The sequence below is a fragment of the Otolemur garnettii genome, unplaced genomic scaffold (genome assembly GCF_000181295.1).
Source record: "Otolemur garnettii isolate 467f Iridium unplaced genomic scaffold, OtoGar3 scaffold00006, whole genome shotgun sequence".
NCBI lineage: Eukaryota > Metazoa > Chordata > Mammalia > Primates > Galagidae > Otolemur > Otolemur garnettii.
In genome coordinates this window covers 7,079,321-7,093,536 of record NW_003852401.1, presented here as the reverse complement: position 1 = coordinate 7,093,536, position 14,216 = coordinate 7,079,321, and the positions used below count along the sequence as shown (strand labels likewise).

At 37.0% G+C, this 14,216-nt stretch overlaps 1 protein-coding gene across 1 annotated transcript in view; it reads left to right on the top strand.

Moving 5' to 3' along the window:
* FOCAD (focadhesin) overlaps positions 1-14,216 on the top strand; it is a 269,998-nt gene that overhangs the window by 155,129 nt on the left and 100,653 nt on the right. Inside the window, exons 13-15 of the mRNA XM_023508417.1 lie at positions 14-64; positions 910-993; positions 9,465-9,591. Coding sequence (XP_023364185.1) covers positions 14-64; positions 910-993; positions 9,465-9,591 — 262 coding nt within the window. The remainder of the gene's footprint in view (positions 1-13; positions 65-909; positions 994-9,464; positions 9,592-14,216) is intronic.

Genomic DNA, 14,216 nt, shown 5'->3' with positions numbered 1-14,216 from the left:
GCTAATTTTTCAGAATTTTAAAGTTCAAGTCCTCAGCTTCCTCTGGACTCACTCTCAAAACAAGGTACTAACACAGGGGGTATCAGTGAATCACAGCGAAGCTGGGGAAAGAACTATGAAGTAAAACTTTCAAAACAAAATTTATCACTGCCTTGAATTGATGGCTTCTTAATTTTTAAAAAGTATGACTGAATAAATTTTGATTTTAAAAATTATTCTCAATTTATGCCAATAATTGCTCATACTATGCAATACTTTGTGAATCTGATAGACGTGAAGAGGGATTATTGACATTATCTCATATTTTTATATTGTCCTTCCCCTTCCCTGTTTGTCCCTACCCACCCAGAAGCATACCAAATAAGCAGAAAGTCCAATCCCAGTTTTAGATGACATTTTCAATCAAGGAATATAGAGAAGAATGTTGGTGATCTTATACCCAACTATACCCAGCTCATGGGTGAATGAGCTTAGATTCCAGAATCTAATTTGCCCTGTTAATAGTGGTCAGTCAGGATCCAAACTCAAACCTGTTTAAGTTTTGAGACCTATTGCTTATGAGACCTGAGCAATTATGTATTACCGTATATTCAATATCCTAACAAAAATAAAAATGCTTTTGATCCCCTTGCCCAGTGCTTTTTTCTCTCTATTTTTAATTGGGGCTGGTTCTCCAGAAATTTGTTTCATGCTGATTTGGGGTGGGGGAGTGGTTCTTACTTCCCTCCTCAGGCCCTTTCAATCTTTCTTATGAATTGCTTAGTGTATGTCCGTTCAATAAAGGCTTGGAAAACATTTTTGAACCACTGACTCTAGAACGTTGGGATTGGTGAGGAAAGGTTTTCTTTCTCCAGATTTGATGTTCAATATATATTGTTTATTTGTTTACTTTTATTTTTCCCTATCTAGGACCCAGTTGTAGCAAATGCTGCGTATAAATCTCTGTCCCACTTTAGTGCAGGAGAACACACTATTCTTCATCTGCCTGAAAAGGTAGGCATTTCTGCTTTCTTGCTTTGCTGATGTTTACAACTTTATTTGCATCTGCCATTTTAGGAGATCCTTACCTGATAAATATCTGTGTAACTCCAAATGTGTTGTCTGTGCAAGCCAAGAATTCACGTTCATTATTTGTTTAATCTGTTAATGACTATAGAGGTCTTTGCCTTCACAGATAATAAATTTAGGTCTCTTTGAAGCAGATGGAAGACATCTAAAATACAAATGAAATTATCTTAAGGTGACTGGCCATATGGCTTGCTGCAGAAGGTCTGTCTGTTCCACACTAGGAATCACTTACCTCAGAGTTCCATCTTGGACTTAAACCAAGCGTGGTCTGCATAGACTAAAATTTTATATTACCTATGTAGTCAAAAATTTTTATTTGTGATAACAAATGAGCTGCCATATGAAAAAAATCTGTTTATTAGTGAAATGTGAAATGATGGTATAGATGAAGAATGTCATCATTGTTTTTTAAGGGTTAGCACATATGTCATTATCTTAAGTATTAGATAAAACTAAAAGCATACAGTCTTTTCTAGTATCTACTTAATATAATCAGCTTTAGATTAGTAAGTCATGTTAAGTTGTTAAATATCTGGTTTCATATTTAGTGCCATTACTAATTCAAATGCATATAGATATTTATTGAATGCTTCTGGAGTATAAGGTAGATGTTGTATTAGATGAAGTGATGTGTAACATTACCCAGAATCTGTCTTAGATCTCAAATGCCATGAAGATTTGGTGTGAATTTTTTTCTGGATTGAGTTTGATTAGAAGCCCGTAGGGACCAGGGAAAGTTCTGTTTACTGAGTTGAATTGGAGCCATCATATGAAGTGAACTGAAGATAGTCTTTTGTAAAACCAAATCTTAAGTCAGGGAGAATTTCCTATGTTATCAAAGACTTTTAAAGACAGATTGACTGGTTTATCATGGAGTGAACACAGTTGGGAAGGCTTAAATAGAGATGTTTTATGACTCATGCAATTAGAAAGGATGGGACTTGAGGCTCCACTATGATGACTAGCAATACTCAGTGCTGCTTGAAAAAAGAAAAAGGGGGAAAAAAAAATCTATGTGTAAATTTTGTCTACTGACATGGATGTGGTGGGTCATGACTGTAATCCCAGCACTTGGGGAAGGTGGATTCCTTGAGGCCAGTAGTTTGATACCAGCCTCTGCCCTATTTCTAAAAAACAATGAAAAAAAAAAGAAAAGATTAACTGCGTGTATGCACCTGTAGTCTTAACTACTCAGGAGGCTGAGGTGGGAGGATCACTGAAACCCAGGAGTTCAGGGTTGCAGTGAGCCATGATCATTTCATTGCACTCCAGCCTATGCAACAGAGTGAAAGTCTATTAAAAAAAAATGATATGCAGACATCTACCAATAGATTAGTTACAGAATCTAGAGATACAACTTTTATTATTATTTTAAGTAAGCCATTGATCATTTAGATCACAGCATAAAAATTACCTTTATTTTTAGCTATTATTCCTAAAAGATTCTAGCTAGAGTAATAACTTTCATTAAATAACTCTTATATACTCTTAACACTTAGTCTCTCCCTCTTTAAAAATTGACAAGTTTATATTTTTTCTGACTTTAGGCTTGTATTCAGTTTCTGATTATGTTAGAGTTTGTACTCAGTTAAGTGCTACACTCAATCAAATTCTAGCTACTTCATTAATTGAACTCTTCTGTGCCTTCTGATCCCTGAATAGCCAAAATGGCTCTTTATACTTTCCAAAAATTAGTAGTTTTCAGCCTTTTTTAAAAAATCTCATAGCACAGTTGAACCTATAGTTAAGCTTCCACAGCACACTTAAATTATGTTGATCAAAAAAAAAAAAGTAAAAAAAGAATATACTTACTGTGCTTTGAACTTCTTTAGAAAATAATAAATGATCTTTAAAATTTTTTGTGGCACACCCAAGATCCTCTCATGGCACACCTGTTGAGAATCACTGCAATAAGTGGTAAAGAGTTTGAGTTTCTATATATGTTTGGATTTTTACCATCAGAGTGCAAGGAGCTATAAAGGAAACCTATAAGGCTTTTCCTTTGTATCCACGCTTTTCAACCCTTTCTTTCTGCCTTCTGCCCTAATCCCCTTCTGGAACATACCCTGCTCTGAAGAGTCACCATGCTCAGTATGGTGGATGTTCTCCACTGAGGTGGAGATGAGGGCAATACGTGGTTTGAAAGAGTCTTGCTCACTCTGATACCCAGCTCCTGATACAGAGGATCTGTTTCCTTGTGGAGAATCATTGCTTCCAAGACCATACCATGCATTTTTCTTCTTTCCATTGATAACTACTGTTCAGTTTGGCTGTTTGAATATGTAAAACTGAAAGTCCAGACAGTGGTCAATGTGTTTATATCCCAAACAAGCCCACAAAGGCCAAGCCTACAACCAGGTGAATACCTCACTGCTGATTTGTAGATGATGGCAGTGATAATGAAACTATGTCTTATTTTCTATAAGAACCTATTTTCAAATGTTTTGAAAGTCCTCGTGAATTAAGATGATTCTTTGTTGACAAAGATTGCACATTCTGCACTAAGGGCAACTGGCTTGCTCACAAGATGTAAGGTTATACATACATTTTTTTCAGTTAAAGTGCATCCACATTCTTTCTTTTTAGTTGTGGAAACTTGTGAAATAAACTTTTGTGCCCATGGGGAATTTCAAGTAGAACTTAAAAAAAAGGTATCATTAAGACATCTTTACAAACGTGGCTACTTTTGTGAATTATAATTCAGCTGCTCTTGTAAGTACTACTTTTTTAAAAATTGAATTAAGAAAAACATTTTTTTTTGATTGTTGAAAATCAATTTATGGTGTATAACTTGTTGAAAGTGAACAGGCTGTAGGACAAAAGTAGTAAGGAGTAGCAGAGATCAGAAAAGTCAGGGTTTACTCAAACAGTACATTGAGGGTTAAATGGGAAATGTCAGTAGGTAGGAAAGCTGAATGACACACTATATGAGTTGGAGATTTGAATTCCAAATTGATTAACTCATCTCTCTAGCCATTAGGAAATTCTGTGGGCTGGACACTTAACACTTGCATTGGTTTAATAATAATAATAATAATTATTATTATTATTTTTTTGGCCAGGGCTGGGTTTAAACCCACTGCCTCTGGCATATGGGGCCAGCACCCTACTTCTTTGAGCCACAGTGCCACCCAATTTAATGTTTATTTTATCTATCCTAAGTGGTAGGTCCTGTCTTATGACCCGGGGATTCTGAATGAATGAATTATGTTTTGTTGGTTTCCAACAATAACTTGTTAATCACTTAAAGCATACAAATCTAAAATTGGTTGAAAAATGTGGGGGTATATCTTTGAGGACTTGTTGATTCCAATGTTGAAAAATAAGAATGACTTTCCCCTTTTATATTTATTTCTTCTATTCTTTTTAGCCATTTAAATTTCTCCCCTGCCTTCTTTAGCACCACCCTCAAAAAACCAACCAAACAAACAAACAAAAAAACCCTATAGAGAATTTTTTTTTTTTTTTTGGTACAAGAAACAGTAATATATAAATGTTTAGGTAGAAGATACTGACTTTCCTTTCTTTCTTCATTAAAAAATATTCAGCTATTTAAAAATTAAACTTTATAGAGATCTTACAGTAAATTGTTTTGTTGATTTCTGGAGTTAATTTTAGACATAATATAAAAGAATTCATTATGCATTCAGGGTTGGTATAAATATGGCATAACCAATTTGGCTTTGACTTAAAGTGAATGTCACTGCATTCATCAGAAGCTGTTTCTCCTTTTAACTGAATTTATTCAGAATCTTGACATGTTCCAAATAAAATCTTCTGTTTATGCACAAACTCTTAGATTTTTCATAGGTTATACATATAAAAAGGTGGGTAAAAGGTTATCTGGCTCAGAAACCATGAGGAGGCATTTTGTAGGACAAATTTCAGTACAGATAGTCTCTGACTTATGATGGTCGGACTTGGGATTTTTCAACTTTATGATGGTACAAAAGCAATACACATTCGGTAGGCGCTGTGCTTCAAATTTTGAATTTTTTTTTTTTTTTGAGACAGAGCCTCAAGCTGTCCCCCTGGGTAGAGTGCTGTGGCATCACAGCTCACAGCAACCTCCAACTCCTGGGCTCAAGCGAGTCTCCTGCCTCTGCCTCCCAAGTAGCTGGGACCACAAGCGCCCTCCACAATGCCTGGCTGCAACCAAAAAAAAAAAAAACATCGCCGTCATTGTTGTTTGGTGGGCCCAGGCTGATTTGAACCTGCCACCTTATGTGTATGTGGCTGGCACCTTAGCCACTTGAGCCACAGGTGCCAAGCCTCAAATTTTGAATTTTGATCTCTTCCCAGTCTACTGATAATGTGGTACAATACTGTCTTACAATGTGGAGCAATGGCAGTGAGCCACCATTTATGATCACAAGGGCAAACAAAAGATTCTCTACTACAGTATTCTGTGTTGCCAGATGATTTTGCCCAACTGTGGGCTAATGTAAATATTTTGAGCACATTTGATTGTAGGTCTGGCAAAGTTACGATGTTTGGTATTTAAGTGTATTAAATGAATTTTTAACTTAATGATATTTTCTACTTTGAGTTTGTTGGGACATAGCCCCATTGTGAGTTAAGGAGCATCTCTATTCAATATGAAATAAGTTTTTATGAGTAATTTTTTTTTTTTTTGAGATAGAGTCTCACTATGTTGCCCTTGATAGAGTGTGCTATGGTATCACAGCTCACAGCAACCCCAAACTCCTGGGCTTAAGTGATTGTCTCGCCTTAGCTTCCCACGTAGCTGGAACCACAGGCGCCTGACAATGCCCAGCCATTTTCCTGTTGCAGTTGTCATTGTTGTTCAGTTTGCCAGGGCCGGGCTCAAACCCTCCAGCCTCGTTGAGTTTTGTCTGGCCCCATAACCACTGTAATTTGCTATTTTATAGTTGATTTTCCCTGTATGTTTTTTCAACAAAGCTGAGCTATAATTAAAAGGGTGTTGTTTGCCATGTGGTGGTATTGTGTGTTTTAAAGGTGTATGCGTATGTGTCTATATAAACACACAGAGTTATTCCTGGGTGTTTTAGCAGCTCATGTAATAGAATTGCCAAAATTGTGTAACTTTAACAGGTATTGTTTCATCTGACTTGTCTCAGTTCTCCATAGTTGTACTTACATTAAGCTTATTAAATTGTTGCACACAAACCATGGAGAAAGACTTGTATGAGCCCAGGGAAAGCAGAACTTCTAAGAGGCAAGTGAAGGAAGAGGGAAATATAATGGAACCAAGATTGAATAATAAGTGCTAATTTGTGCAGAAGAATCAGCTCATCTCTGAGGAAACAAAATGTAAGGAGTCAGCATACCATTCATTATAAATACATATAGTGTATCCTCTGCACTAACATTATAAGATATTTATAATTTCTTTGCTAGAATTTATGCCCATTGAGATGCAGACATATGCTACTTACTGCATAGCAGATAAATTAGTATGGGAACGCAGTCATGTGAATGTGAAATAAGAGAATTTAGCATCGACGGGTAGATCAATTTTCTTTATCCCCAACCTGGTAACTCTTTATTTAGTGGCTTAAAAATTTTGATGGCCCTGATGCTGTGACTCATATTAAATAATTAGATTGACTAAGCAGAAGGACTGGATATAATAAAATGTGTACAAAAATGACCATATTCCCTTTATACTAAATAATTCTAGAAACATTTGGCCATTTGGCAAAGTTTACACTCCAGTTTATGGCCCCTGTGGTGGTGACAGTAGTTCTTCCTCCTCTGCCTGCCTCCCTGCCTCCCTTCATCTCTTGCTACCTCCTCATCTCCTTTCTTTCTTTTTCAGTAACTTTAATGGCATATAATTCACCCATTTAAAGTATACAATTTATGGTTGGGGGCGGTGGCTCATGCCCGTAATCCTAATACTCTGGGAGCCTGGGGCAGGAGGATCCCTTGCGGTCAGAAATTCCTGAGCAAGAGTGAGAAAAATCAGCCAGGCGTTTCTTTGTGAAGCCAAGTATTTTGATTGCTGGGCATTGTGGCACATGTGTATAGGCCCAGCTACTCTGGAGGTTGAGGCAGGAGGATCACTTGGAGCCCAGGAGTTTGTGGTTACTGGGAGCTAGGCTGATGGCATGGCACTCTTCTCAGGGCAACAGAGTGAGACTCTATCTCAAAAAAAAAAAAAAAGAAATACAATCCAGTGATTTTGATATATTCAAAGAATTATGCAACTAATCACAGAGCAACCACAATCTAATTTTTGAACTTTTTCCTCTAAAAGTAACTCTATTAGGAGTTAGTTTCCAGGTACCCCTTTCCCTCCTGCAGACCTACACAACCACTAATCCACTTTCTGTCTTTATAAATGTGCCTACTTTGGACCTTTCCCACAAACAGAAGCATATAGGATATGATGTTTTGTGACTGGCTTCCTTTGCTTAGCATAGTGTTTTCAGGGTTCTTTCACGTGTAGCATGGTTCTGTGCTGTATCCCTTTTTATGGCTGAATAATATTCCACAGTACAGACATACTGCATTTTGTTCATACCTTCCATCAGTGGGTAGATATTTGGGTCTCTTCCATTTTGGAACTATTATGAATAATGCTACTGTGAATTTTCATGTGCAACTTGTCGTGTGTTTATATATTTCCTTTTTTTTTTTTTTTTTTTGAGACAGAGTTTTACTATGTTACCCTCGGTAGTGTGCTGTGGCGTCACAGCTCACAACAACCTCAAACTCTTGGGCTTAGGTGATACTCTTGCCTCTGCCTCCCAAGTAACTGGGACTACAGACACCACCACAATGCCTGGCTATTTTTTGTTGCAGTTGTCATTGTTTAGCTGGCCCAGGCTGGGTTTGAACCCGCCATCCTCATTGTATGTGGCCAGCGCCATAACCACTGTGCAAGGGGCGCTGAGCCTGTTGATATATTTTCATTTCTCTTGTTTCTATACTTAGGAGTGACATTGCCAGGACACATTGTTTTCCCAAGGTATTATGATGTATAAAATGTCAGGAAGCAAGGCAGAGGAGCTCAGGAACAACTTCTTTTTCAAGACTTTTTAGGCCACTAGGACTGGTCTCTAAGACAACTCTTGATAGTAAACCTACAAAATTTCAAATGTGCATGTAGACTAGATAGACCTGGAAAACCTTACTTTTCAGAACCAAAAGATTTACAAACATCCTGGGGGGTCTCTGGTATGCGGTGATGTCAAGGAATGCCGTCCTGCCCTATCTAGAGCATTAGTAGTTAGTTATCTCTGTAAGGAGGGCTGGTTCAGCCCTCTGAGAATTAGATACTTAATATTGAATCAGAATTAAAATCCTGGCTTGGAAGGTACTCGAACAGTCAGGTTGTTTTCACTTCTCCTGTACAAATAAAAAGAACACTAGCTATGGTTGAAAGCCTTCATTGGAGTTGAGATTATTATACTTAAGAGAAGCATTTCCTTGCTGTTTGCTTTAATCCCCCTGCAAGAACCCTGACTCAGTGTTGTCCCTAAATGGAACAGTGCTTTGGGGACCTATGAAGAAGGCAGTCTGCAGGAATTGTTAATTATTTCTAAAAATAACTCTGGGAAACAGGCTAATGGTAATGACTGGGTTCTGGCACTTTATGGTTATAGAAACCACTTTTATATATTTTGATTTCCTCCCCTAATGCTTAATTATCTCCATGTGGGCATTATGATGGAGTATCATTGAAGGTATTAAAAATTTAATTAATTGCTTAACAGTTATATCTGTGGAAAGTATAATAGTGGTATATCTTTTTGCATTTTTTATTTTGGGTTCAAATAAACATAACTAATCACAGAGCAAACACAGTATCTTCAAAATGTAAATTAGACACAATAAAGTATAGCTACCAATTATAGATTTTAGTGTTTTTATATTCCAAGCAACAAACTGCCAAGTCTAAAGAAAAAAAGTCACTAAAGCAAAAGCATTCTGTTGCTCCCTAATCCCTACTATATACTCTACTGGAAGACTTTCAGCTTTGTCATAGAAGTATGGCTAGAATCACAAATTTTTAAAAAAGGCATTCAGACAAGGCAAATATTTAATTATAAGCCATAGGAGTTCAGTGTATTAAATATGTCAGTGTTTGCATTTTATTGTATATATTGTATTATTATTGACTATAATAATCATGGCTTAGCTAGCTTATGAAGATTTTCTTATTGTATTAATATTAGTTTTTTAAATGGATCTAAGACTGTTTCTGATAAGATGACTAGAGTTTACTGTTTAGTTAACCAGAAAAATTAATAGAGTTTCAAAAATTAATTTTAATGTTCTTTTGACTTTATAGAGTAATGGAATCTAATACAAGTTTAAAATCTTGACATGAAAAGGACAAAGAAAAGACTTTACATACTGTGTTAGTGTCATCCTGTCTGTAATCTTATCATTTGTTATTTCAGATAAGACCAGAAGTCCCCATTCCTGATGAGCTAGATGAAGATGCGGATGGGGAGGATGTGGACCTTTCAGTTCCTGGCTCTTGCTATCTCAAGCTGTTGTCACTCACTGCTCCTTTGGTTTTACCAGGTGACTCTCCTTTGGTAGTAGGGAGGCTAGTATATTTCCATGATGTTTTTCTGTCTGATTGTGTTCTTTTGTGCTGGATACATTCTATAGTTAATCTTAAGTACTTATTTTCTAACTAAAATGTTAAATATCTATTTGTTCTATAGAGACTGCTTAAGGTAGTGTGGTGTTTAAAACACACCAACAAACATTACAGTCAAGTAGAATTGAACTGGAAAACTAAACAACTGTTTTCACTGATAATTAAAATTCATTTCAAAAGCTAAATTTATTCTACAAGATGGATTTTTACTAGGACTCTCGGTTAGTGATTTAGGTAATGCTTCTTCATTATATTACATAAGCTAAGAGAAAAGGTCATGAGACTACTTAGCAGTTATTGGGTAGTTTCATCATTATACATTTATTCTTTCCATAGAGTTATTCCAAAAGTGTTACTGATTCATCTATTTGAGAGTTCTAAGTTACGTTTTTAAGAGATGAATAAAATTGAATGGTCATTGAGCATTGATATAAAGCTTACAGGGTTGTTAGCTTTAAAAATTATCCTAACATATATTTGAGGTAATTATTCTATGTGGATATTGTGTATAGAAATATTCATTCACCCCTGTTGCCCTATGTCCTACCAAGGATGGTGATTTCAGGTTATTCCAACTGAGAAATTTGTTTGAGTATGGGCTATGATTGGGAACTTATATTATTTTATTTCCTAATTATTAAAAAATTATTACAAAGTTCCTCTGGGGATCCATTGTGATTAAGTAGCTTTTCAGTATTAGACAATGTTTTTTTACTTTGCTGTATTTGAATTCTGCCTTGAATACTCATGGATGTAAAACTTTAATTTTCATAAATGAAGTTCAGTGAAAATGAGAAATGCCATCTTACCTTGATATACTAGCCTGAAATGTTGGAAGTATTTTTTTTCTTGGTTTCATCCCACGTGGAAATTGCTAGGAAATTCAGTTAAATGTATGATATCTATTTCTAGACAAAGTTCCTGCTTTGTCTAGAAATCGCTGCTTCCTTTCATTAGAGAAAACTGAATAGTCGACTGAGACAGAGTTCACCTTTTCTTTTCTCCTGATGTCTAGGAGAAACCTCAAAGGCTTGGTCACTATTTCTCTCCTCTGTTCTTCCCTGCTTGCCACTTCATGGCTCTTCAGAGTCTAGAGTCACCCCTGAAATTAATAATAGTGAGTCCAAGAAGGAAAGAGGCTTCAGTTATCCAAAGTTCCTCCTGTATCCTAAAATAACCTTAGAGTCAAAGTCCTTTTGGCTTTTTCAATGACTTTGCTCCCTCTTCCGTGTATTCCCCATCGCAGCTTTGCAGTGTCAGGAAAGGAAAGAGGAAGATACTTGTTGCCAAAGGGCCCTGATGTTTCTGTGCTCCTAGCATGTGCAGTGCTGTGGTGCCCTTAACTGGTTCTTCTATACTTTCTGTACTTGTGGTACAGTAATTCTCATTATTTGAAATAGGGATGTTATTGGTATTGATTTTTTGTTATTATTTTTGGGTTTTTTGAGATAGAATCTCACTGTGTCACCCTGGATAGAGTGCCGTGGCGTCACAGCTCACTGCAACTTCAAACTTTTGGGCTCAAGTGATTCTCTTGCCTCAGCCTGCCAAGTGGCTAGAACTACAGGTGCCCGCCACAACACCCGGCTACGTTTTATTATTATTATTATTATTATTATTTTTAGGCTTCAAGAAAGTTTATTTCAGTATAAACTTTATTTCGGGGGTACATAACTTTTGGTTACAATATTTGCTTTTGTAAATTTTAAGTCAAAGTTTTAAGTGTGCCCTTCACCCAGAAAGTGTGTAATGTACACATTGGGTGGGAATTTACCCTTTCCTTTTTTACCATCCGTCTATTCAAATTTGATTTGAATTTTGCTTCCCTATGAGCACATAGGTGTTGATCAACCACTTCCAATTTAGTCTTGAGTTCAAGTGATGTTTCTCCATTCTGGTGATACTTCACTTAGGAAAATGGTCTCCAGTTCCATCCAGGTTCTTATAAAAGATGCTGAGTCACTGTCTTTTTCTTATGGCTCAATAGTATTCCATAGTGTACATATGCCACATTTTATTACTCCATTCACTTATTGATAGACACTTAGGTTGTTTTCACACCCTTGTGATTGTGAATTGTGCTGCTATGATAGTCAAGTGCAAGTGTCTTTATGATAAGATATCTTTTATCGCTTTGGGTAAATGCCAAGTAGAGGATTAAATGATGGGTCTATTTTAAGTTCTTTGAGGAATCTCCACACTACTTTCCATCAAGGTTGAGCTGCTTTGTGGTCCTATTAATAGGGTGACCAGACCCCCCCCCGCCATGTTGTCCCGCTTTACCAATGTTAAAATCTGGTCACCCTACCTATTAACAGTGCACACGTGTTCTTTTCTGTCTGCATCCACACCAGCATGTGTGCTTTGAGATGTTATGACCTGAGCCATTCTCACTGGGTTTCTGTGATATCTCAAACACCTGGTATAGTGAATTGGCACTCTATGCTAAGGGGAAGAAGTTGTACAGCACTGAATAATTTGGCAGGGGAGATTTCTTGTGTTTTTGGCTTATGCTGTCACTTCTATTGTCTATAAAACCCTCACTGCACTTATATTGGGGAGTGGTTGCAGTCTACAAATTCTGTTTATGTATATGCTATTCATTTGAAAGTCCATTGCAATTAAATGATTTTTTTACTTTTACAGCATCAATAATAATTAGTTTTTAAACGTTTGTCTTTTACTATTAAGTAGCTTCATACACATATCACAGCCTTATGAGGGAATAATTTCACATCTTTTCCATTGTGTTATAAGGAATACAGTAAGAGGGGATTATATTTGACTTCCCCAATGCCAAATCTTACATTAGTCTGGGTTCTCCTGGGAGATAGATATATGGGAGGGGATTTATTAGGGGACTTGGCTAACACGATGATGGTAGCTGAGAAGTCTCATGACAGGCCATCTGCAAGCTGGAAACACTGGGATGCCATGTAGTCTGGCTAAGTCCAGGTCCAGAGGCCTGAGGACTCTGGGAGCTACTGGTAGAACTTGGTGAGCCTGGAGTTCTGAGGCCCAAGGCAGCAGAAGAAAAATCTGTCTCAGCACTTAGAGACCAGTTTGCCTTCTGTATTTGTTTTCTCTGGGTACCTGACCAATTGGCTGGTGCCCACCAACACTAAGGGCAGAGTTTCCCCACCTGGTTCAGGCCAACTCACACAGTGATCTCTGGAGCAACCCTCATATAGACATACTCAAAATAATGCCTTGCCAGGTTTCTAGGTATTTCTTAATCCAATCAAGTTGACATCTAAAATTAAGTCCACAAATACACCGTTTGTGAACTTGGCATCCATATATATTCCTTAAACCATACTTAATTTCCAAATAAAGTCAATAGCAAGGTAATGGTGCTATCTATTATGACTATCTTGTATATGACTGGAAATACTAATCCCTTTCCCAGGATTTTACCTTCAGGAAATATTTGGGATTTTAATCTTTTAGGATGGTTATTTTGGAGATTTTCGATGGTAGGAGTTTTACACTGTAGGGGTTGTGATCTTTTGGAATTTCAACATTTGGGGTTCTGTTTTTTAGGATTATGATCTGCACTCATCCTTGAGATCTATTCAAATAGCTGCCTGTATCAGATGCTTCTTATTTTTTATTGCTGTGTGATGTTCCATTGTAATATACTGCAGTTTGTTTATCCATTTATTTGTTGAAGTATTTGGGTTATTTAAAAATTTTTCATTCATTTATTTATTTTTATTGTTTGGGATTCATCGAGCGTACAAAGAATTAGGTTACATTCATTGAATTTGTTAGATAAAGTCCCTCTTATATTGTGTCTTGCCCCCAAGAGGTGTGCCATATACCATGACCCTCCCTTCCTCTCCTGTCTCCCTGCTACTTCATTTTCCCACTCCATCCCTGTGTTAGCTCATCTACTGCCTTCATATTAGAATTGAGTATATTGGATTCTTGCTTCTCCGTTCTTGTGATGCTTTACTAAGAAGAATGTTTTCCCCCTCCATTCAAGTTAATACAAAAGATTTAGAGTCTCCATCTTTTTTAATGGCTGAATAGTATTCCATGGTATACATATACCACAGCTTATTAATACATTCCTGGGTTGGTGGACATTTAGGTTGTTCCCACATTTTAGAGATTGTAAATTGAGCTACGATAAATAGTCTAGTGCAAATGTCCTTATGATAAAAAGATTTTCTTCTGGGTAGATGCCTAGTAATGGGATTGCAGGATCAAATGGGAGGTCTAATTTGAGTTCTTTGAGGATTCTCAATATTTCCTTCCAAAAGGGTTATATTAGTTTGCAGTCCACCAGCAGTGTAAAAGTGTTCCCTTCTGTCCACATCCACGCCAGCATCTGCAGGTTTGAGACTTTATGATGTGGGCCATTCTCACTGGGGTTAGGTGATATCTCAGGCTAGTTTTTTGGGTTTTTTTTTGAGACTCAGCCTCAAGCTATCCCCCTGGGTAGAGTGCTCTGGCATCACAGCTCACAGCAACCTCCAACTCCTGGGCTCAAGCAAGTCTCCTGCCTCAGCCTCCCAAGTAGCTGGGACCACAGGTG